Source organism: Malassezia pachydermatis, assembly GCF_001278385.1.
Source record: "Malassezia pachydermatis strain CBS 1879 chromosome Unknown scaffold4, whole genome shotgun sequence".
NCBI classification, from domain to species: domain Eukaryota; kingdom Fungi; phylum Basidiomycota; class Malasseziomycetes; order Malasseziales; family Malasseziaceae; genus Malassezia; species Malassezia pachydermatis.
The window spans coordinates 580,126-602,779 of record NW_017253141.1 but is presented as its reverse complement, the minus strand read 5'-3'; the positions used below and the strand labels follow the sequence as shown (position 1 = coordinate 602,779).

At 55.7% G+C, this 22,654-nt stretch overlaps 15 protein-coding genes across 15 annotated transcripts; 4 read left to right on the top strand and 11 right to left on the bottom strand.

Annotated features, from left to right (window-relative positions):
• Window positions 1-196: 196 nt before the first annotated feature.
• On the bottom strand, window positions 197-1,414 carry Malapachy_4103 (hypothetical protein; the record flags this gene model as incomplete). Its single annotated transcript, XM_018138558.1, has 1 exon — window positions 197-1,414. The coding sequence occupies one exon, from the start codon at window positions 1,412-1,414 to the stop codon at window positions 197-199; it is 1,218 nt and encodes a 405-aa protein (XP_017992069.1).
• An 84-nt stretch (window positions 1,415-1,498) lies between these two features.
• On the bottom strand, window positions 1,499-2,371 carry Malapachy_4075 (short-chain dehydrogenase; the record flags this gene model as incomplete). Its single annotated transcript, XM_018138530.1, has 3 exons — window positions 1,499-1,832; window positions 1,870-2,027; window positions 2,057-2,371. 3 exons carry the CDS (start codon window positions 2,369-2,371, stop codon window positions 1,499-1,501), a joined length of 807 nt encoding a protein of 268 aa, XP_017991885.1.
• A 123-nt stretch (window positions 2,372-2,494) lies between these two features.
• Window positions 2,495-3,853, bottom strand: Malapachy_4101 (hypothetical protein; the record flags this gene model as incomplete). The annotated part of the gene is made up of 1 exon (XM_018138556.1): window positions 2,495-3,853. The coding sequence occupies one exon, from the start codon at window positions 3,851-3,853 to the stop codon at window positions 2,495-2,497; it is 1,359 nt and encodes a 452-aa protein (XP_017992067.1).
• Window positions 3,854-4,025: 172 nt separating this feature from the next.
• Window positions 4,026-4,895, top strand: Malapachy_4124 (hypothetical protein; the record flags this gene model as incomplete). Its single annotated transcript, XM_018138579.1, has 3 exons — window positions 4,026-4,363; window positions 4,395-4,510; window positions 4,543-4,895. The coding sequence occupies 3 exons, from the start codon at window positions 4,026-4,028 to the stop codon at window positions 4,893-4,895; spliced, it is 807 nt and encodes a 268-aa protein (XP_017991967.1).
• A 27-nt stretch (window positions 4,896-4,922) lies between these two features.
• Malapachy_4106 (dash complex subunit dam1) lies at window positions 4,923-5,956 on the bottom strand (the record flags this gene model as incomplete). Its single annotated transcript, XM_018138561.1, has 4 exons — window positions 4,923-4,970; window positions 5,011-5,178; window positions 5,209-5,265; window positions 5,297-5,956. The coding sequence occupies 4 exons, from the start codon at window positions 5,954-5,956 to the stop codon at window positions 4,923-4,925; spliced, it is 933 nt and encodes a 310-aa protein (XP_017992071.1).
• Window positions 5,957-6,155: 199 nt separating this feature from the next.
• Malapachy_4128 (acylphosphatase) lies at window positions 6,156-6,506 on the top strand (the record flags this gene model as incomplete). Its single annotated transcript, XM_018138583.1, has 3 exons — window positions 6,156-6,180; window positions 6,209-6,353; window positions 6,386-6,506. The coding sequence occupies 3 exons, from the start codon at window positions 6,156-6,158 to the stop codon at window positions 6,504-6,506; spliced, it is 291 nt and encodes a 96-aa protein (XP_017991974.1).
• Window positions 6,507-6,600: 94 nt separating this feature from the next.
• Malapachy_4066 (glycerol-3-phosphate o-acyltransferase) lies at window positions 6,601-9,078 on the bottom strand (the record flags this gene model as incomplete). Its single annotated transcript, XM_018138521.1, has 1 exon — window positions 6,601-9,078. The coding sequence occupies one exon, from the start codon at window positions 9,076-9,078 to the stop codon at window positions 6,601-6,603; it is 2,478 nt and encodes an 825-aa protein (XP_017991927.1).
• A 2,876-nt stretch (window positions 9,079-11,954) lies between these two features.
• Window positions 11,955-13,003, bottom strand: Malapachy_4001 (mitochondrial carrier; the record flags this gene model as incomplete). The annotated part of the gene is made up of 2 exons (XM_018138457.1): window positions 11,955-12,872; window positions 12,911-13,003. The coding sequence occupies 2 exons, from the start codon at window positions 13,001-13,003 to the stop codon at window positions 11,955-11,957; spliced, it is 1,011 nt and encodes a 336-aa protein (XP_017992034.1).
• Window positions 13,004-13,420: 417 nt separating this feature from the next.
• Malapachy_4054 (hypothetical protein) lies at window positions 13,421-14,502 on the top strand (the record flags this gene model as incomplete). Its single annotated transcript, XM_018138509.1, has 2 exons — window positions 13,421-13,612; window positions 13,642-14,502. 2 exons carry the CDS (start codon window positions 13,421-13,423, stop codon window positions 14,500-14,502), a joined length of 1,053 nt encoding a protein of 350 aa, XP_017991801.1.
• A 10-nt stretch (window positions 14,503-14,512) lies between these two features.
• Window positions 14,513-16,025, bottom strand: Malapachy_4016 (Dolichyl pyrophosphate (Dol-P-P) phosphatase; the record flags this gene model as incomplete). Its single annotated transcript, XM_018138472.1, has 3 exons — window positions 14,513-15,679; window positions 15,808-15,941; window positions 15,968-16,025. The coding sequence occupies 3 exons, from the start codon at window positions 16,023-16,025 to the stop codon at window positions 14,513-14,515; spliced, it is 1,359 nt and encodes a 452-aa protein (XP_017991979.1).
• A 73-nt stretch (window positions 16,026-16,098) lies between these two features.
• On the bottom strand, window positions 16,099-17,217 carry Malapachy_4042 (hypothetical protein; the record flags this gene model as incomplete). Its single annotated transcript, XM_018138497.1, has 2 exons — window positions 16,099-17,022; window positions 17,050-17,217. 2 exons carry the CDS (start codon window positions 17,215-17,217, stop codon window positions 16,099-16,101), a joined length of 1,092 nt encoding a protein of 363 aa, XP_017991844.1.
• A 388-nt stretch (window positions 17,218-17,605) lies between these two features.
• On the bottom strand, window positions 17,606-19,039 carry Malapachy_4009 (cndp dipeptidase; the record flags this gene model as incomplete). Its single annotated transcript, XM_018138465.1, has 1 exon — window positions 17,606-19,039. The coding sequence occupies one exon, from the start codon at window positions 19,037-19,039 to the stop codon at window positions 17,606-17,608; it is 1,434 nt and encodes a 477-aa protein (XP_017992032.1).
• Window positions 19,040-19,219: 180 nt separating this feature from the next.
• On the bottom strand, window positions 19,220-20,160 carry Malapachy_4017 (thiamin pyrophosphokinase; the record flags this gene model as incomplete). Its single annotated transcript, XM_018138473.1, has 3 exons — window positions 19,220-19,540; window positions 19,566-19,865; window positions 19,894-20,160. The coding sequence occupies 3 exons, from the start codon at window positions 20,158-20,160 to the stop codon at window positions 19,220-19,222; spliced, it is 888 nt and encodes a 295-aa protein (XP_017991980.1).
• A 393-nt stretch (window positions 20,161-20,553) lies between these two features.
• Window positions 20,554-21,258, bottom strand: Malapachy_4018 (tpr-like protein; the record flags this gene model as incomplete). The annotated part of the gene is made up of 1 exon (XM_018138474.1): window positions 20,554-21,258. One exon carries the CDS (start codon window positions 21,256-21,258, stop codon window positions 20,554-20,556), a length of 705 nt encoding a protein of 234 aa, XP_017991976.1.
• A 132-nt stretch (window positions 21,259-21,390) lies between these two features.
• Window positions 21,391-22,552, top strand: Malapachy_4053 (hypothetical protein; the record flags this gene model as incomplete). The annotated part of the gene is made up of 4 exons (XM_018138508.1): window positions 21,391-21,615; window positions 21,649-21,998; window positions 22,028-22,486; window positions 22,525-22,552. The coding sequence occupies 4 exons, from the start codon at window positions 21,391-21,393 to the stop codon at window positions 22,550-22,552; spliced, it is 1,062 nt and encodes a 353-aa protein (XP_017991803.1).
• Between the last annotated feature and the right edge of the window lie 102 nt (window positions 22,553-22,654).

Below are 22,654 nucleotides of genomic sequence, written 5' to 3'. Positions count from 1 at the left end.
CCTGCCAACAAGGGCCGGCCAAGTGAGGCTGAGAGGCGCATCGTCGAAACACGCTAGCAACACGTAGCACACAGCCCGCAAGCCCGGAAGGAGGATGGATGGAAGCCACGACCACGACGCACGCGCCTGGCTCTCAGCGTCGTCGCTTGGAGCTTGAATCACGTGAAGACGTACGTGGAGTGGGGGCTGTCACAACCTACTTTAATCCCTGAGATCCGCGTGCGAGCCACGCAGCTTCGTCCGGCGTGGCCTGTGCTCGGACTGTGCGTGGACCCTTGCCACTATAGAGAGCATGCGGTGATAGATGGATACGAAAGGGCTTGCGCTTCTCTGCCGCGCTTGGCTTTGCGTCCGGGGTAGGCGACGCCGACTCGGCCTTGGTCAGCGCCTGGAGACTGTGTGCCAGTTGCATCCAGGGGGGTATAGAATGGGGAGGCGTCGAGGCATGCTTCTTCCAAGACACAGCATTGTCATGCACATCAATACGAGGCGATTGCGCTAAGATCCGCGCGTACTGACGGCGGTAGGCGCGTGATGTAGGCGTTACAGTCACTAGGCGGGAGGAAAGACGGCGTGCGGCTTTTCGATACGTCGCGGTGTGCGTCGCTTCCATGGCCGTCACAGCTTCCTGGGCAGCACGCAAGTATCTTGGCCGTATAATTGTAGATTCGCAAACGGTATTCTGTGCGCGACGGACGCGTCGTGGCGCCGTCGGGCCTGGCGACGCCGCGCGCGATTCGACGTGCGCATAGAGCGCACTGTATGGCTGCTCGCGCGGTGCAAAGCCCGGCGTGTCTTCCGCATCGTTCGCACGCACAATATGGAGCCCTAGCGGTGCGCGAACCCGTTGCCATTGCATAGAAAACCAGCGCCAGTGCGCATTGGCCCTACGTCGTCGACTAAGCGTATGCCCAGGTATCTTTTGCACGCTCTCATAGGCCAAGGCGAGCTTTGGCGGGCATGCCAGTGCACTGGGTTTCGGCGCATCGCCGCGCTGCGCGTCCTTGCTTAGGATCATGGTTTGTACGAGACTCGATAAGTGAGGAAGACGTAAACGCCGTGGGTATCGCGCATTCTCTCCTACGCTGGGAGAGGGATGCGGAGGCGCTAGCGCACGTAGAATGCTATGCCGCAGTGCGCCGCGGCGTGCATACGCCTGATCTAAGGCGCGAGAGATGGCATGTGTCCATCCAGCATTCGCCCACTGCAGTTGCCGGCATCGCATTTCCGCTTGCTGTGCTTTGCGCGCTGCTATAGCGTGGCGTTGCGCAACCATCGCATCGCGCCATGCCTCCACGGTACGTCGAGCAAGGAAGGCATGTGCTTGGTATAGGTACGGATCGCACCATCGCCAGCCCAGCAATCGCGCCTGCTCGCGCCACTGCCTGTACACGCGCGCCGGTGAGGATGCCATGCGAAGAACGATGTGGAGGAGAGCGTACGAAGGCCTACGACGAAGATTGGGCGGCTATGGACCCCTACGTCTCGCTGGACGTACCTACAGCTGGTAGGCCGAGAGACTCGCATCGTCCCAGGAGCAGAATGTACCTGTTGCACCTAGGGGCGTGCCATCTTCACCTACCGGTTCCTTGCGTGTACCTTGCACAGCGAGTGCGGCCAGCACGTGCGCCGGCTTCTCTGGCGAGAGAAGCTCGCCATTCTTGTGCATCGAGAGGAACTTGGCTTGCTGCTCGGTTGGCATTTCCGTGGTCGCACGAATAAGACCTTGCATATCCGTGTCCACAACGCCTGGGCGTACCGAGAAGCAGGCAATGTCCTTCTCCTCGTTCGCCAGCGTGCGTGCATACGCATTCAATGCAGCTTTGGAGGCGCTATAGATGTGTATTAGTCCCGTTCGTTCATACGTACTTGTAAGCTGCCCACGAAGCATAGTTGCTTACAGCTGCGCCACTGCTGACCATCACCACACTGCCATTGGTCTTGCGTAGTTCCGGCAGCGTCACACGGACGCTCTCGGCAATGGATACTGTGTTAACGTTGAGGACATGCAACAATCGCTCAGCGGTCTGCGGTGGGTTAGCGTTGAGCAACGTACCAGGTCTGCACACCTCATGTGGTCGATGACGCCGGCGTTCAAGAGTAGGCCATCAATACGGCCCCAACGCTTTAGCGCCTCATCACGCATCTCCTCGTTGGACTTACTGGTCGTGACATCGCCTTGCACAATCGCTAGCGATGTGTGTTCCTTGGCCAATGCCTGCAATTCAGCAGGCACAGAGCGCGAGAGACTCACGACATTGCACGCTGGGATGGTCTTGGTACCATGCAGAAGGAATCGCACAGCTGCCAGGCCAATGCCTCGGCTGCCGCCAGTAACAAGAATGACTTTTTTCGTGGGGGTGGCGCTCATGATGGACGGGAGTAGTAGACCGGCATACAACGAGGCGTCCAGTCAGCGAAGTGGAGCCTCTTTTGACATGTGGCCCATGCGGCGGCGTGACTTGGCGTACAGACAGACTATTGGAATTATACATTATTGAGCCGTCGGCGGGGCGAGCACAATCCGCCGTACACCAGCGTGGGTCCATGGCACAGCGTCGTGCATGGGTGTGGGTGGGATCTCCGCCGACTTGGTGGGCGATGGTGTATTGGATGTCTGGCTGGGCGAGCGCGATCGTACAGGCGTCATGGCGATAGGAGCCGAAATTTTCATCGTCGATGCGCGTGGTGGCGTCGTGGCCCCACTTGTGAGCGGGGTATGAAAGAGAGTTTGCCATTTGGAGGGGGACGAAGGAGCTGCCTTCTCACGGTATGGCGTTTCCACGTCGGACGATGAAGGCATGGCTGCGATCTCGGCTGTCAATCGGCGCCGCTCGAGCCATGCGAGAACGAGGAGGATCACGGCGGCAATGCAAATGGTGCTAAATTCTGTCCCCGTGTTAGCTTGCAAGATCAAGGGGGGCGATAATGGGCTGTCATGCGAGATGGCTGCGGGGCCTAAAGGTGCATTGGCATTGTCAGCATTGAACGTGCTGAGTATACGCGCTACTTGCACTCGCAAGGCAATCATGCACAGCAACAATACCACTGCTGCGACATCCTGGGCATACATGGCCATCTTGCAACAACGCATTGTGTTTCGTGACAACGACGTAAGCGTATCTGTAGCCAGGATATGCACACGCCGCGCCTGCATAGCACTCGTCACAATCACCACCAACAGCGTAAGGAGGATCAAGACAGGTTGGGCTGTCCATGTGGGTGGTAGACTAGCGGTGTTGATGTGTAGGCCTGGCGCGTCAGCAAGCATGGCGTGATCCATGTGCGGGTGCAGCTGTGAAGGCGTACAGTGGTAGGTACTATTCACGTCACGGTAGCAGGCGCCCAGCAGGCCGATGGCATACTGAATCTCTGTTGCTGCCAATGAGCCAGCAGTATCAATCACGGAATCGCGGGCGAATAACCTACGCTGGGGAGCCTGTGTAGCCAGCACCGGAGGCAACGATACACTGCCTGTCGCGGCAGGTGTGACCGGGGACAAATGCCCGTCGATGCTAGTGTAGATGGCAGAGGGTGTGGTATGAGGCAGCGTAGGCTCTTTGGTAGCCTCGGAGGCGAGTGTATCTTGGGTGGCTGGTGCGGTCACGTTGGGCACCGGCTGCCCGCCTTCTGTCGGCAGACTGGTCCTGCTATTCACAGGCATGAGGGTGATGGCTTGGCCCTCACCCGCTGTAGAATTTGATGATGATGCTACGTCATTCTGAGGCACAGCACTAATATAAATCAACGAGATGCTGGACGTATGCAACGGAACAGGGCTCACGAGCGAGAAGAGGACTAAGAGGACACTTAAGAGCTGGAGAACAGGGGGCGCAAGTAGTCGAAAGAACATGGGGCAGCATCACGATGCCGTTCCTGGTCATTTTGTAGATGTAGAGCTCATTCGATCGTACTTGCATCACCGTAAAGACCTCATAGAAAACTTTGTTCTTGGTCTGTCACAAAGGCCGCACGGGCCACGTGGTTGCGCTCATTGTCCCGTCCAATGGCTCCTCCATCCCACCATGTCGTTGTACGCCCCCACCTTGCTTCGTGCTTCCCGCACCGCCGTACCGAGTGTACGCCCTCCGAATGCACATGCGTATGCTCGCACCTTTGTATCGCGTGTGCGTGTGCCGCGTACTGGCTCGTTTGCGTCGAAGGCCGGCGCTCGTCCCTTGACCACCTCTGCGTCGGTGGGCTTCTCCCTCTTTGGCCTGTTCTCGTTCAAACCCGTGACGGACTTGCTGGGCACGAGCGAGAGCAGCTCGATTGTGCGTGAGGCCTCGCCCGCTGCGATGACCAAACAGCCATACACCCTCGTTTTTCTCAGCTCAAGTGAATGGAGTGGCTCGCGTAGCGCGTACGTATTTCTCTCACTGACCTCTTCTCAGCTGGCAGTCGTGGATTATGTACTTCCGCGAACAGGGCTATGACTGTATCGATATGAACGTCGAGGCGCCCAAAGAGGCGGCCGAAGGCAAGACCAAGGAAGAATTGCTTGCTGAACGTACGTGTTGCATCCTCTTACTAACATAACAGAAATCACGTCGCAAGTGCGTCTCAGCTCGCTGCAGCGCCAGCCTGTGCTGTTTGTGCGCGACAACGCCGACAAGACGCTTCCTGCGTACGTAGGTCATGGCGGCCTGTTCAACAACACGCGTGGCCCCATGTCTGGTCTGATCGTGCTGCACCCCACGGACAAGGAGGCGGTCGCGAAAGGCGATTGGCCCTCCGGCACGCCTGTCCTGATCATTCCTGCTTCGGAGAAGGAGGCGGAGGCGTGGCAAGGTGCTGTGCCTACACGCAATGCCAAGGTCCTTGGTGATGCCTGGTCCGAGAAGGAAGGCCTCATCAAGGAAGTGGAAAACTGGATGCGTTACCAGGGCTTGTAAGCCAAACCAAAAATACACACTGCAATTCTATGGCCGCGTAGGATACCGTTGCGTATTCAATCGGTATACGACGCCCTGCGATCAAAGTAAGCGGGTCTTCATCACGTATACATACATTGTTAGATACACGAATAACATGATTAGCAGCCAACAAAGCAATCAGTGCCTTGCTCACCTTGCCTGAGGGCATATCCGGTGAGTGGGCAATGTCATTTACACGAACACCTTGATCGCCTGAGGCCAAGAGCGCGACGATCACATTCTGCAGGAGCGTACGTTGGCTCTACGTCGTTAGCTGGTATCGCGTACGTACCGGGTCACCTTGTCTGTATTCAAGGGGCATGGTATCAATGATATCATCGGCAAAGGCCTGTTGAATGTCAGTGTATTTGTCCACGTACCATCCGCCGACGTTGCACAGCTGGTGGAACCCGCTTCGCAGGTGCTTGAGAGGTAGAAGCACTCATATTTGGCCGTGCTGAGCGCGTCGTAGGGGGTCGTGAGGTCGACTGAGACACCGAGGCAGCCGCTCGTCGCGTGGTGGATGCGCGTGCTGTGGTCGCTGGAGGGACCCTGGCTCGACTGGGCGCTTGGGCGTGCGATGGCGCCGCATGACTAGGGCGCGACGTGGACCGAGGTGGGGGACACAGTTCTGACTCATCCATATCTGTCATGTACGTTTGATCTCCTGCCTCGGTATGTGTGTCTGCCCGCACAGGCAATGTTGTCGTCGCAGACACGGAGGTCGTAGCACGTCGTTGCGTGGCACGTACCAAGTCATCTTCTGTAGGTGCTTCAGGCCACTCTACGCAGAATGCATTCATTTTAATGCCATACAAAAACGTAGCAAAGCTCTCATTAAATGTAGACAGCGCTTGCTGGATATCCGCAATCTGAGCAAAGTTCTCGTGCAGCGTCGCCGTCTCTTCCATGAGGATCGGCAAGGCCTCTTCTTCCAGGAATGACAAAGGTGTCTGTGCATGTGATTTCGAGGCTACACCGGAAAAGCTTCCGCTGGATACATGGCGGATCGGCGTCGATGTCCGTCGTGGCGTCGCCATCGCGATGGCCAAGCTCCTCACGGCGCGCGTTCGTGCGTCTTCACCACGCACGCGCCGGCCGTGTTGTGTAGTGCCAAGGCTTAGTCAGCATCCTGGCGGCCGTTCGTTTCGCGTACGTAAGTGTTGGTTGGTGCGACGTCTGGGTGGACGCGTCGTCCGGGCCTGTTTTTTTTTCTCTCCTTGTTCTCTGTCTGCCGAAATGTCGTCGTACATCTACTTCCGAGGTGTGTGGCACCCGCCTACTTACCATAGTCACGGGCAATGTCCAGGGTGTGATGTTCCGCAAGAGTACGCTGCAGCAGGCGCACGATCTCAACTTGCGTGGCTGGGTCCGTAACGAGCCCGATGGCTCGGTGTCGGGCGAAGCTGCCGGCCCGACTGAGCATGTCCAGCGTCTGTACGTATCCTTGCTGTCCACTTACATGACAGTCGTGACTACCTGCATGTCGGCCCACGCCAGGCTCAGGTGGAGAACGTCGATGTGATGTTCATCAAGCACCATGATATTAGCACGTCAACCTTGCCCATGCCGTTCGAGATTCGCTCGTAATCCTTCTTCTATCGATGATTCATGACTCTCACAATTAACTGTTTCCAAAATATACTACGGATATAGACAACGCCGTAGGATTCATGATAAGCAATTACATATCAGGGGCGGGAAGAATCGGTGTCGATTTGGTCGGCGGCGTGCGATGCCCCTCCGAGCTGGTCTGCTCGCGTCGTTGGCGGTAGTCCTGCGAACTACGTCGGCGGCGCAGTCCCTGTTGATGAGAAGCACGCTGCGCAGAGGCACTATCCGACGCACGTGTCGAGTACACACTGAGCGCTTCTTCATAGTCAGGGCCCAAATCGTCTTCGACCACAGCGCGTCGATGGCCACCCCACACGCCGCGTTGCCGCGAAGCGCCCCAGCCAAAGAGCCATTCGTCCACGAGGTTCATGGGGTGCGAAAGCGAGTGACCACCCGACGAATCAATCTGGCGGCCATTGCGGGTGAGCATCTCCAGCTCATCCGGCTTAGGCGGGGCTTTAGACGTGTACGAGCCACTCGCAATGTCCGTGTAGTCCCAGCCTTCCGGCTCCAATTCGCGTAGGGTGGTGTGCAGCTGCGACGTAAGGTTGATTCGTTCGCGCTGCAAGCGCTCAATCACCCGACGACGGCCCGGCAACAGCGACGCAAAGAGCGGCGGAAGCGATTTGTACACATCGACACCCACCTCGCTGATCTTGATGACACCGTAACTCATAATCGGCAGACCTACCATCATGTACGCTGGCATGAGGCGCTTGTGCCAAATACCGATGGGCAGACGCCATGCATAGTACGTCGCAATACCCGAATACATCATGTACAGCACTGGCGTCACTCCAAGTGAGACTAGCACTTTCCATGTAGCCAGGACATCGCGGCCTTTGACTTTCACTTGGGAGGCCGCGAGCGCTTCCTTGGCCTTGCGAGCACTCACAATCTTTGCCAGAATAATAATAGGCGCATTGAGAATAGCGCCTGGCAATGCACAGCCGCCCCAGAACGTCAGCAGACCTAGGCGGTACATGAGCAGCGCAAAGCTGCGCAAAATCGAGCGGTTCGCACGCTCGACCTGGTGGTCACGAATACCGACCTGCTTCAAGTGCTTGTTGTAGGTAAGCACGGACGTACGCAGCGCCTGGACTTTTGGATGATCCTTGAATTGCAAGTAGCCAATGCACAACTTGCGGTTCTGCTCGACCTTGTCGGCCAAGCTCAAGTGCTGGCCGGGGAGTTGCAGCAAACGACGACTGGCTTGGATCATCATAAGCGTCTCATAGTCCGGCGCACGCACCGTCACACTCTTCAGACCATCAAAGACAATGTCCAACATATCGGCCACAGCCTGGCGCTTCTCCTCTCCGCCTTTCTTGAACAGCTCGACCAAGGCATTTGGAACATGCAGAGGATGGCCAAACTCAATCACGGCACGCGAGCGGAACTTGTGGGGATGGAAGTAGGAGAGACCGACCGGCACAATCTGAACATCGAGCTTGGGGTCGTTGGCCATGGCGCCAAGAGCCATAATTACGACACCTGCCTTGAGAGGCAGCAGATCTGTACGATCATGACTACCGCCCTCCGGGAAAATACACAGACAGCCGCCATCCGACAGTTGCTTGTACACCGACGAATACATTTCCGTCTGGTTCACGTACGGGAAGCACTTGTATGGCGAGCCCTTCATGTGGCGATACGCAGGTAATTCACCTTTGAGTGCCTGGAGTGCACTCTCTTCCGTGAACGGTTTCTTGATGCGGACTTCGGTATCGCTGAGCACTTCCACAATATCGACGGTAGCATACTCCGTCTCTTTTGGCAAGACAATTTGACCACGCGCTTCCATCTGCTCGGTGAAGCTAGTGCCGATACCTTGAAGGAGCGTAGGATCACCTGATGGGTGCAGCGTCAACACACCTTTGCCTTTCTTGGCATCGTCTGCGGGGCGGCGCACAGGGATCGATTGAAGCATCCGCGATAGTCGCCCAATAAATGGCCGCTCCGTGCTCTTCTGCGCAATCAAAAACGAGACACGACGGCCCACCTGACGAGCCTCTGAAGCCACCAGCAATGGGTCCAAAAACTGGTTGTGGTGCGGCGCACCCACAAAAATCACCGGGCCTTTGCGGGGAATTCGGTACGACGATCGTGGCTGAATTTCACGGAAAAAGATGAGCACAATCAAGCGCAAGAAGACGAGGGCCAGGTCGTACAGCACATCTGTCGCAAGGAAGCGAAAACGGAACAAAATCTGCGCCACCAGCCGGACGGCAATTTTAGGGGTAATGCGGTGCATTGGAACAGGCAACGATTGTAGCATCCGCCAAAGATCCCTCTCAACAAACGCCAAGGTCGGCGGAGGTCGCGAAGCCATAGTTGGATGTGGCGGAGAAGACTTCACCGCCTTCGACTCATGCTCCTTTAGCGGAGATGGCAGCACCGTATGCGTCACATCGATGGCCTGCTCGGAAAGCGCACCATGATCTAGACCCAGGTTAACGGCTTCCCCGCTCTGGTCCTGAGTCTCCGTATCATCGGTGGAAGGCGCTGGAAGAGGCACAGCCTCGCCGGGCGCGTCGCCAAAGGACATGGCACTCGACGATCTTTGGTGGTGAAACAAAATACCAGGAATGTGGGCCCAGCCACGAATTGTGCCGCCCTGGCCTTTTTCCCATGGCTTCCCCACAGGCCGTGGACGCGCCACGTGGAGGCGCATCCTCCACACTACATCATTGTTGGCAAGGCCCTTGCGATCGAGCCATTCGTGCTTGTGACACCCAGGCATGTCGCTGGGGCTCGATCAACTGTCTGCAGCCCAGAAAGAAGCAGTGACATGGGATCCAACATGTCCGCTTCAAATATTAGCCGGACCTGGCTCAGGGAAGACGCGTGTACTGACTACACGTGTGGCCTGGCTCGTGCTGGGCGACGAGCCGCATCGTCCTTCTTTGGACCCCACGCGGTGTGTCGTAGTCACTTTTACGAACAAGGCCGCGCGAGAGATGCGTGCTAGGTTGGTTCAATTGATTGGAGAAGAAAAAACGAGCAAGTTGATCCTCGGCACCTTCCACGCGACGTGCGCGCGCTTTCTTCGTCGATGGGGCCGGCGTATCGGCATCGATGCGAATTTCACCATTGCAGATGTGGACGACGTGTACGTATATGTATACTCACAAAAGAAAACGCATGATTAAGGACATTGTCTCTGAGAACGAAAACGTGCCCGAAGTGGCTCAGAGCTCTATTAAAGCGGACGATGTGGCTGCCGCGATTTCACGCGCCAAGGCCCGCAGCTTGGACCCACGCGCATTTCGTGCATCACAAACTTGGCCCCTTCGTTCTCCCCAAGGGCTATTGCATGCGGCTACTTCCTATCTGTACGACAAGTACCAGGAACGACTGCGTGCCAACAATGCCATGGATTTTGATGACCTTCTCTTGCATGGAGCCCAACTTTTTCGCACGGATCCATCGCTTGCACGGTATATTGATCATGGTACGTTTCTCTTTGTTTAACATGCAGTGTTAGTCGACGAATTTCAGGATACCAACGCCGTCCAGTATGAACTGATGTGTGCTATGGCCTCCGCCTGCCGTCGCGTGAGCATTGTTGGAGATCCTGACCAAAGTATCTACAGTATGTATACTGTCTCTCACTCACGCTTAGGCTGGCGTCATGCCGAAATGGGTAACCTGGACAGGATGAGCACTGATTTCCCCTCGCTTCATCGCGTCTTTTTGGAAGAAAATTTTCGCAGCACCAAATCAATATTGGCGGCTGCGATGCGTGTGATGCGGCAGGACACATTGCGTATAGCAAAAGGCCTGTACACATCACATGCGCAAGGCACACCTGTAGTGCTCAAGCAGTGGGATGATACAGAGGCAGAGGCTGAGTACGTGGCTCTCGAAATCCAACGCCAGGTGCAATGCAGTCAGGGTCTTCTAACATACGCCGATGCCTGCATTCTCCTTCGCTTCAATGCACTCAGTCGTGCTTTTGAGATGGCTTTGCAGCGGCGTGGTATTCCCTATCGTGTTATAGGAGAGGCTCGCTTTTTCGACCGTGCTGAGGTAAAGGACTTGCTAGCGTACTTGCTGTTGTGTGACAATACATCGTACACACCCGGTGTATTCCGTATCATCAATGTGCCACGTCGCGGGCTCGGTGCAAAGACTGTCGAGCAGCTACAAGCGAAAGCGCAACAGTTAGGCATGCCGCTGTTTCATCTCCTTGAGCAAGTGTCTGACCAACATCGTATGTCCCTTCGCCCCGCCGTGGTAAAAGGAGTGCAGGCTTTTGTCCAGATAATCCATACCCTTCAGAAGGCGGCTCAAGGTGGTGCCTCTGTGTCTGACTTGCTACAGCTTCTACTCACAAAGTCAGGGTATGAGACGTACTTGCGTGCCAACGACGACTTTGAATCACGCTGGGAAAATGTGCAGGAACTCATTAGCTTTGCTGCAGAAAGCGACACATCCGACGTGGAGCGACCATCGAAGCGTAGCAAACTGGACGCCAGCACAGATGCTTCGGAGGGAGTATCGCCTTTACGGGCCTTCTTGGAATCAAGTGTTCTAGCTACCGATGTGACCAACGAAGCCGAGTCACGACCCCAAGTTACGATCAGCACCTGTCATGCTGCCAAGGGTCTGGAATGGCCTATAGTATTTTTACCAGCCAGTGAGGACGGCATTTTCCCATTTTACCGATGTACCACGCCTGACGAGCAGCGCGAAGAGCGTCGCTTGTTCTATGTGGCCATGACACGTGCCGAGACGTATTTGTACGTGTCATGGGCTCATCGTCGTCTGGTGATGGGGGAATGGAGTACGCGTCATCTTTCACCGTTTTTACAGCCTATTGTGTCGCGCTCGCATGGAGGTACACTCGCTCGTCTCTCCACGGATGCAGTGCCATGGTGTACCACATCATTATCATTGACCAGTGACGAACTGGCTACGACGGCGACGATTCTGGGTCGTGATGCACTCTCAGCGGCTACGGTTGCCTCATTAGCTGCTGCTTTTGCCTCTTCGCCTGCAGGCCGTCGCTGGGATGCGATACATACTTCCCCAGGCGCTACTGCATCAACGCATGTGACTGCGCCGCGTGCCTCTACCACAGCACCTCAACGCGATACCCATGGGTTTGTATCGGCCCTTAATTCGTTGGGACGCGCTACTCTTTCAAGCTCCCGGGCCACGGATGGCTCTGTTCGAGCTCCTGTAGCACGCCCCAGTCAGCTAGGTCTGCGTACTACTTCAGTACGCACTGGTGGTGTGCGCTCTGCGCCGTCCATCTCCTCGGCTAGCATCTCCTCAACATCTACGTTGCCGCCTAGGCCACGTACCCTAGGTCTGTCACGACCACGGCCTGTTGGCCTATCACGCCCAAGTGGGCCAAAAAAGGGGGCGTCATGATGTGCGCATACACCGATATACTTAATTATATCTATCTATATATTACAGACCAAGTTGGCGTTTCATCGCTGACCATACAGCAAAGCTGATAGCCGTCATAGGCACTACTTTCAAGTAGCCGATACCAATACCAACGTAAAAGCCTGCAAGACCATTGGTTTGGTAGATCTTCGTAATCGTTTCAGTGAGACGTAGCATACGCTCTGGATTCAGCAAGCCACCAACCTGCTGACGTCGCCGAATCACTTCAAAGGGATAGGACGCTGTTTGAGAGATGGCACCGGCCAGAGCGCCAGAGGATAGGTCGACGACCGTGCGGCTCGTATGTGTGCGAGGTGGTGCTTCCGATAGCGGACTGCCATGTGTATCCTTATTCAAGAGTAGTCGGTACATCAGCGCCTTGGTACGTCCAAAAACGAGGAACGAGGTACCAGCATAAGGTATCATGCCCATGACCGTGGCGGAGAAACCACGGTAGAACTTAAAGATTGGGTATCGATTCAGAAGTGATCGCGGGAGATCTATACTTGATGAGGGTGGTGGTGTACCCTCATGGTAAATTTTCGTAATAATCTTCCGTAAACTGCCTGGTTGGGGCTTGGTCTTGGTATCGAACGCCAAACGCACACGCACCAGTTCAAGTGGGTACGTTAGGAACACGCTTAGCACACCCGAAAGAGAACCTGCCATGAACAAGCGAAGACTTGATTCATCTTTGGGGGTGGGCATCAGGGCTGTATGTAGAATGTCATAGGCCATGTACTTCACGGCGGCATACGGAAAGATGCGCAGCAAGGTAGCACTATGCCCATGAAACAAGCCCATCACACCCTGCTGGTTCACAATTTTACGGCCAGCATGTACCACGCCAAGCCATTTCCCACTGTACTTTTGATACTCGGGATTGCTAGCCTGGAACAAGATTTTCACGCGATCGAGTGGGGCAATGGCTGTTTTCGCCTGCATGGTTAGCCTATACGTTTGGAAAGCATACATACAGCGCATCCAGCCACACCACCGGCCAGACCGCTACGTAGGATATAATCCCACGTCTTCTCACGTTTGGAGTGATCGGATCTGTGCTTGGCCATTACCTATGTGCCAGGGTCCAGAACACTCGCCGTGATCGCTGCGGGGAAAACCATGTCCGGCTTAAAATGCTCGGCTTCTCACTGGGTTTTTGACTTGCTCGCTTTATTGGCTGACTAGGAAGGTCCACGTGGGGCTGGAAACACCGACACGCCTCCACCTCGACACGCTCGTTGGTTTGGCTCCCAGCGCGCGCGATGGTGTGCAGCATCTGCTTGGAGCCGTACACGGCGGACGAGCGGCCAGCGGCCTTGCCATGCGGGCATATTTTCCACGCATCGTGTCTTCAAGATTGGCTCACTGCGCGTTCCCATGGCGCGCTTTCGGCTGGCTGCCCCTTATGCAAAGCACCTGCGTCGTCTACCTCCATCGTAGCTCTTTGGCCATCCGACTCGTCAGATTTTCAGCAATATGTGGCCATGCACGGTCTTCATGCCAATAAAGACGCTCCGCATACCCATTTGCTATCGGCGCTACGCGATATGGTACAGGCGCTCCAGTCGTATGCTATGGCTGCTCATGGCCTCTCCAGCACAGGAATGCAACGCGCGCGTCATTCCCTTGCTCCAATCGAGCGAATTGTACCTTTTACACACACAGAGAAGCTTGAGGTATGTGCGTTATTCAACTCATATTGTAGCGCGGCTTATCTGCTTTGGAGTCGGCTGTGCAAGCCACTGAAGCGCTTTCGCGTGAGCTCTCTCAACGTCATACGTCGTTGGACGAGCAGGCACGTATATTGCAACGCAAGGATGTACGTCTACGATCAGAGAAATCCCAGTTTAAGCACGAGAAAGAGGCAAGGGACAAAGAATATGCGTCGTTCAAGCAAAAACAGAAACATATGCAGCACTTGAAACGCGAGCTGCAAGAGAAAAAGGCGAAGCTGGATGCGCGTGCCCAGTCGCTCGAGCGGGACACTGCTGAGCAAATTTCTCGCATGCAGGACCAAGTCTCGCAAGCGAAAAGTACCAGTGCGGAGGCGATCCGACGTGCAGCGTTGTCGGAGGAAGCGGCATCAGAGCGCATTGCTGAAGCTGATGAGCGCGCGCGACAAGCCGATGAGCGTGCTGCCGATATGGCCGAGTCACTGGAACAGATCCGCCAGCGAAATCAGGTCATGGCGGACCAGATGCGCAGTATGCAAGCAGCACTCTCTGCGAGCAAGAAAAAACGGCATGCTGAGCGCGAAGAGCTAGAAGCGTTGCGATCGCAGGTACAGCAGCAAGGCGAGCGATCTGCACTGCCGTCATCGTCGCCCTTGCGTGACTGCGATGTAAATATACCCCGTGCGGTCGCACACGCAAGCCCTTCAAAGCGTGGGACTTCACGCGAGGCGGCGTTGGTGGACGACTTAGATGATACCCATTTCCCGATGCCAGGAGGAGCCCTGACCAAAAAGCCGCGATGGGACAAGCCGCAGGCCACACCACGCTTGGATGCATACTTTCCTACCAAAGGTGGGCAGCTTGCTTTGGGTCCGCGGTATCGTGTGCCATAGATTGTACTACTTATTGACCTTTCCGAGCCATACGTAAACAGGCTTCTTCGAGCCATTTGGTCGGAGCTTGTGCATCGACTCGCACGGCTATGGAAGCAAGCGGAGGGCACGTCAGACCCAGCATCGCCGGGGAGCCAGCAGGTGTGGCAGACACTGTCATCACGTTGGCATCTCGCAGCATACGCGTGGATTCGCACAAGACAAAGTCGTCGGGCTCCTGAACACCTTGCACGACCAGAACAATGCGCAGTGGTCGAGTGGTAGTCTCATACTGCATACTGCTCGTGGCTGTATGTGTATCCTGCGCTAGCTGAGCGAGCCACGCAGCACTCGTTAGAGGCGGGTCCGCATTGAAGTCCTGAATGCGCTGGACACAGGGACGGTTCCCGCTAAGGCGCTGCGAGCATGGCTCCATTGTCGTGTATAGAATCAGTGAGAGTGGCGTGCGTGAGCGAGCCTCAGCTGATGAAGAGGTATGGGGCGTCTGTGCGCAGTGCCGACGTAGCTTGTCCAGAGCGCATTCTTCGGCATGGGTATTCCCGGGCAGCTCGCGCGAGTAGCCAGTCGTCAAGACGAGTGGTTCTACCTCCGAATCAAGCGGGACCTCAATGTCTTCTAGCTGCGGCGCATTCGCGGCAATGACACACCCGACGGAAAAGGCTGTGGGAACTGCTTCGCAGTGATCTGCCTCCTGCAATGCGCGTAGCATCATACGCAAGTGTGCGGGGTGCGTCCCTGCCTCCTTAGTAGCAGGACTGCGTTGTTTCCGATGCTGCTCCAAGGCATGGACCCAGTGTGTGTATACGACCTCGACAGGGCCCTGCGTCCACACTGTCCATCCATCGTACAAACGGAGCGCGCGGCTTCCTCGTGTTGTATGTAGCCAGGCACGCAAGGCCTGGCCGCGTGCGCTGAAGCGTGTGGAAAACTCGGTAAGCATATAGTACAGTGTCCCAACCACGAGGCCCAGCGTGCACCCCACGACAATTTGCGCAGGAGTGTGGTACGCCAGGTAGTGTCGTGAGTAGCATGTGAGCCCTGTCGTGAGGACGACGAGCGAGAGACTGATGCACTGCTCGATGCAGCGAGTTTGGTACGATCGTGCTAGTGTATTTGACTTCCTTGGCCAGTGAAGAAGAATATGCAAGCACCAGAATGCACAGAAGAACCCGCTGAACTGCGAATGCGATGAGGGCATGCCATACCCTGTGCCCAGCACATCTGAAAGTCAGAAACACCGCACGTACTTGTTGGCCTAGGTTGCTTAATTCGTTTCTTTAGGCGCAAATTGATGTACTCACATACGATCTGGCCTAGCAGAGCGTTTAGGTACGTCAGCTCACGACGATGCATGAACACAGCGATGTACACGGTCAAAATCAGCACGGGAGAGAGCGTGATCAGTGCCCAGTACGCACCCCATGGGTCTGTAGGCGAGTCTATGATCAGTGAGCTTGGTACGTACACTGCACATGGGTCAGATCCAAGGTGATGAGCTCGTGCACGTACGTCTCGTAATTCATGACGAACGGCGGACGGCAAGCCGTGTCGCTGCGCCCTCCACACACTGATATGGTCGGCGCTACAGACGACTACCTACATCTTGGTCGGCGAGGCGGGTCTCAGCAAGTTAGCGCCCTCGTCTGACACGATTGAGAACGACACTGTTGACCCTTTTCGACGCAACATACGCATAGGACGCCACGATGATACGTGGAAGCCCTTTGCACTTGGCGTAGATGGCGCCTTTGTACCAGGCCCTGGCGTCCTGGGCATGGCCGGTAGGCCGATATCCTCGGGCACGTCAGGGACATGTTCCTGCTGGGCCGAATGCGTAGGAATTCTCCCTCGTATGGATCGCGCATCACGCTCTGATGCATGAGATAGGCTGTACCATGCGTCCATGGCCGAACGTGGCATGGGGCGGAGCCACTGCGGCACACGCAATCGATGCTCACGCGAAGACGAAGGGCCGTTCTTTAGCGGGCTTCGCTGTGCATCCTTGGCTGTATCATTGCTGTCGGATGCTGAAAAGCCGCTTCGTGTACTATCATGCGACGCAGGGCGGAAAAGCGATGGGCTGGTGACGCGGTAAAGGGTCTGCTGAGCATCGTCGAAACTGTCTTCACCTGGGGACGACGATGCCTCGCTAGGCGCATGTGTATCCGTGCTTGTGTAAATGCCAAACGCCTTTTGCCATTCTTGCAGAATGCTAGGCGAGTCTTTGGATCCTTGGCTGGCAGGCGGCAGCGGCGCATCGTTCGGCAGCACTTTGGGGATGGATTTTCGCGTAATGCCGAGCGTGGGCTTCGCGCTGGGTTTGACAGGTGTGCCGCCTTTTCTTACACCCTGAGGCTGGGTGGGACTTGGTACTAGATGCGCTGGAACGCGGGCTTTCACTGCAGGCGTCGATGATACGCGTCGGATCGGTGGTGAGGGTGGGGGAAGTGTAGGTGGGGGTGGCAGCGCTTGCGTATGCAATCGCGGGGGAATTACAGATGGCGCACAAGTCTTCTGGCTCTGTGTCCTGTGAGTACTCTGCCATACCTGTCGACCCGGCCCTTCTGTACGTGGGATGCGGATAAACCCTTCAATGTGTCCGCCTGGCCCTAGGATGAGTGCAGGGATGGTATCGTACGAAGCCACAGACGACGCGGTCTCAGTGGTATCGAATTGGAAGACAGGAACGCCACGCTGATCTGCCTCGCTCTGCATATGAGGACGCAATATCACAAGAACCTGCCTTTTGGATGATCGAGATGCAGACGAGCTGGGCCCTGTGACGTGGACGGCGGGCGTAGATGCACTGCGTGTGTGTTTCTGCAAGGGATCGGCCTTGCTAGGACGTGGAGATACAGGCAAGGGCGACGACGGGGAAGCCAAGCTCGCACTGGAGTGCGCGCGACGAAGCATAGGTAGGGTGCCTTGGTAGGGAAGGCGTATATAAGAGATGTATGTGCCGCCATCGCTGTACGAACAGAGCAAGACATGACAAGACAAGCGTGTGACACGCCGGCATCGATCCGTGCGCAGCACCTCCACTTGTACTAAAAAAAAACGGTCCGGCAGTACAAAACCTATGGCCTATGTATGTACGTGCATCTTAGGCAGTGGCCGCGGCAATCTCGTACAGGTAGGTACCGAGCAGCTGCGTACCCTTGACATAGTTCGAGAGGTCGAGCTTCTCGTTGGTCGAGTGGGCGCCGTCGTCCGAGCGGCCCATGGGCAGCAGAAGGACGTTCTTGTTGAGCGCATCAGCAAACGTCAGGGTAATCGGGATCGAGCCACCCTCCTTGGTAAGGTCAGGGCGCACACCATAGATCTTCTCCGTAGCACGGAACGCAGCCTCGTAGTTCCAGTGGTTCGGGTCGGCCACCCAAGGTTTACCGGGGTGGTCAGGCGCCAGGTGCATCGTGTTCTTCGACTTGAGCTTGGCGAACTCCGACTCCACGTGCTTCTGCACGCACTCAATCACCTTGGCAGGGTCCATGTTCGGCACAAGACGCAGCGAGAACTTACCAGTGACCTTCGCGGGAATCACCGTCTTCGAGCCAGGCTCGGCAAACGCACCCTCAATGCCGTGCAGCGAGAGACTCGGGAAACGCATGCGGGCCATCAGCACCTCCGGCTTGTTGTCGCTGATAGTGGTCTGGCTGCCCGTCGCATCATCCACATCGGAGATGCTAAAGTCCATCACATCGTACACCTTGCGTTCGTCGTCCGTGAGCTCCTTCACCTGCTCGTTGATGCCTGGAATCGTAATCTCACCCTGCGGCGTCACAAGCGACGACATAATCTTGATCAGGTCGGTCATAGGCTCATGCACCATACCACCAAACACACCACTGTGCAGGTCACGGGCAGGGCCGCTGATCGACAGCTTGAAGTACGAAATACCACGCAGACCGTTGGTCACACACGGCTTCTTCGTACCGAGCCAGTAGTTGTCCGAAATGCACACAGCGTCCACACCCGAGAAGAGCGTGTCCTTGTTCTTGGTCACGAATTCGTCAAGACCATTCGAGCCGCTCTCCTCCATACCCTCGAAGCAGAACTTGAGGTTCACAGGGAGCTCCAGACCCAAGGTCTTGTGCGCCTCAATGGTGTGCAACCAGCCAAGAATCGGGCCCTTGTCATCGGTCGAGCCACGGCCATACAGGCGACCAGTCTTTTCATCGTGCACCAGCTCGAATGGCTCCGTGTTCCAGCCATCCGACTTGAGGGCAGGCTGCACGTCGTAGTGGCCGTACACAAGCACAGTCTTCTTCGACGAGTCGTTGCCCAGCGAGCCAACCACTACAGGGGGAAGAGGGATGTCCTTGCCGTCCAGCTTCTGCATACCAAGGTCGTGAGTCGTGGCCTCGGCACCCAGCTCGAGGAGCTTAGCCTTGATCCACTCACCCTGGCGGAACACGTCCTGACGGTAGGCAGGGTCACCCGACACACTCGGGATAGCCACAACCTCAGCCAGGCTCTTGACGAGCTTGTCCTGGTTCTTCTCAATGTAATCAACAAACTTGGTCTGGTTTTCCGACATGGTAGGTACTAAGAGACCACCAGCCTATCTACATTGATTGCCCTTTACCACAACGGGTCTTCTCTGTTGGCCCGAAAGCCTCCACATGCATGACCCGACACGCGACAGGTTCGCAGTGTCGGTGCGTGCATGCATTGGTGCGTATCAGTTTGTCGGATTTTTTAATGGCACCACCCATAATTACGCACGGTGCTTGTGGCCATGCAGCCATGCCGTGTCCAGGACATCGTCCGTTTGGAGCTCCACGGTCCAGTATACGGGGACATCCGTGGTGATTGTCACCACACCATCCCCATTGTCGTGCGCAAGGTGATTGGATGTAGACAAAAAGCCCCCTAGTGTAGATGTCTCACCGTCTGTGGTAAGTGATATTTGGACAAGATACATACGTAGATTCCATTCTAGGCCGGTTGTGTGGACATGTGCCGTAGCTACACCCAATGGCAGAATCCCACATGACTTGCCGAGCACGCGTCGATCATGCTGAAGCGTATGCGAGCCCTGACGTAAGTATCATTGTACATACAGCATCGAGGAGACATGTAATGCATCCATCAGACACGACAAGGGTACGCGCGCGCCGTCGGACGCGCCCATCTTTACACTCATCGCCCTCTGCTGGCGGCACCACCATCCCATCAATCAGTGTCCCTGGCGACAGCTGCCATAGCACATGCAGCGTATGGGCAGATTGGTCTAAGCGGCCTGTTAGACCCCCAAATATGATCAGCTCTAAAGGCCGTGATCCTTCACGCTCTTCCAGTGCCTGGATGGCCTTTTGCAGGTCGGTCGAGTATTGAGACGGAAATCGCTGGACGTCCACACCCTAGCGTAAATACAATGTAGATACATACCTTCGCTTCGAACGACGCACGAACATGCGATTTGATGGAATCCAAATCTCCGCAAATGAGCGAGGGCAATTTGAGTTCCTCCTCGTGTGTTTGCATGAACTGAAAGAGACGATTTGCCCCTCCATCCGCGGCTATACGGTACCTCGCATGATTCCATAGCAGTTGAAATATGGCAGCATGCTCTTCTGGGATAGGAGTATTCAATAGTACTAGATCATATGTCTCCTCGCCAGAGACACGCAGACTGTGGGACAAGTCCCACAACATCATGGCCAGCGTGGCGCAACACGCCTTCGGCGCACGGTGTCCTACCCCGGCAGGTCAGTGCGAATCGCTGACTAAAGGGTCCGTGAAGTCGCCAGAACGTCCCCCTCGCCCACGACAATGCGTGCGTATGCAGGTGTGATGATAACGTGGTAGGTAGTTGCTAGCTAATGTGCAGCGATGTGGCCGTCAAGCAAATGATTTTGTCTATTGACGAGAAGATGCCATGTATTGTTATGGACCTGGATGAAACGCATGTGCTTGTGAACGGCAGCATGGTGGATCAACTGCTTATTATGCTCGAGACGGAGGTATGTTACGACTTGCTGATCGCTAGTTTGAGAAGAATACGTATACGTTGGATATGTAATTATTGTACTATAGCTACTGTATAAATTAGTCTTTTTTCTGTGCAGCCTTTTGTTCGGCAATCTCCTTCTCTTGGCGCTCCACGTCAATGCGAGCCGCCATAAGCTTGGCCATGCAGTTGCGCACATTCTGCTCAGCACGGTCGACACCATTCTCCTTGGCCTTCTTGTACATCTTTACAGCCTCTTCCAACTGCTCACAAGCTTCCAAGACCGTAGCCAAGTTGAAATGGATCTCGCCATCATCAGGACTCAACGAAGCGGCTTCTTTCAGATGCGACAGTGCCAGCTCAGCCTGAGGAGGCTTGGACATAATGTAGGCTGATGCCAAGTTGGTGTGCGCATCCGGGCTATCAGGCGAGAGACGCAACGCTTCTTTCCATGACGCAATCGCACCATCCAAGTCCTGCGCTTGGTACTGGCAAATGCCCAGGTTGTAATACGCTGATGCATTTTCAAAAACGCCAATGCTCTTGCGGTACTCTGCCATCGCACTCTCCATGTCTCCAATTTCCAAAAACTCAGTCCCCTTGTCAAGCAATTTTTGCGCTTCGGCCTCCGTAGGGTCATTCAGCGAAACGCTACCATCCTTTTCGGTAGCGTAAAAGCGCTGCGGAATCATAACAGGTGTGGCGCAGCGGTAAACAGGCACAGCCATACGCATCTGCCACATCTGGGGCCGGATTGCCATACGACGACCGACCACTGCACTAACACGAGGAATCCACGACATGCTGACAAGAACCAGCCATGTACGTTCGCGCGAGAAAGGTCATCAGTGCAGGTGTGTACACTACCAACGCCAGGGCGAGTGTGTGGAGGGCGCTCTTACCACCTACGCAGACTCCACCGCGTCGCGTGCGAGATGCCGACGGGCGAGTCCTCATCTTCGCGATCAGCCGAGGCCATAACCGCTCCTACGCTGCTTCTTCCTAAAAAGAGCGTACCATCCCTCTCGCAGGAAGCATTCGCTGAGCTCCGAGCTGAATTTGGGTCAACGACGCCGCTCTCGACAGATGCAGCGACGCCCTCCTGTGACGATGCAAGGACATCCCATGTGCTATCGGACGTCTCTACACGTATTTGGAAAGTGTGTCCTTTCTGTCATGAGCCAATATGCAAGCCCTCCAGCACGCTTCGTTCGATGATGCAGTACTGGACGCAGAAGCAGCAGCAGGGCCAAATCCTGCGGTCCACCGATACATTGGCTGTATGCCAACGGCATCGTGACGAGCGAGACGTGATACCCCTTGGCCAGATGTACGGATGGCCTATGTCCCTGGACTTGAAACAACTGCGACGGCGCGTTACCTCGCCTGGAAATCGGTACCTTCGTCTGTTGGAGGACTTCATTGTATACCCGAACCACAGTACCTGGTTTCAACGGGCACGTACGCGCCGTGAGACCACTGGCAAAAAGGCAAGCGCAAGTGCACAGCAGCTCGAAACGTTTCACGAGCGGCAGACTGGCTAGTACGTATTGTGACTATACTCATACGCAGCTATGGCGAGCAGGGATGGGAGCTCTTTCACGATATTCTTACATCGGCCTATATTCACGACCCTATGATGGCCAGTTTGGACCTGACCAAGCCTGCGACGCTGAAAAAAATGCATCCTCTGGACGCCCGCGAATTTGTGGATCAAGTCCTCTTACCTGAACTAGTATGTATGCTCATTCAAGATGACATGGGTGGTGAAAAGAGCGGTATCACATACGACGCTGCCGAGGCCATGCAACAGGCAAGTCAGAAATTCGGGATTGCCATGTTCCCCAGCGAGCATGCACCGTCTGCCCATACGTCAAAGCGTGGAAGTGGCGCGTGGATTGGTGCCTCGCCCAAACGGGCCAAGAAGGGCGATACCGACTTGGCTGCTGTGCGCAAGCCACGAGGCGGCCTTGTGCAACAAACGCTCGCTGTGCGTCGTTCAGCACGAACGGCCTCCAGCAGCTCAGTGTCGTACGTCGACGACTCGTCCTCAGACGAGGAAGTGACAGAGACACACATATCATCGCCCTCGCGTGAAAAGCACAAAGAGACGCTCGCATCGAAGCCAACGTACCATCAGCAACGTCTTTATGTACCAAGCCGTTCTGCATCCTCCGACACGCGGCCAGCGCCACGACC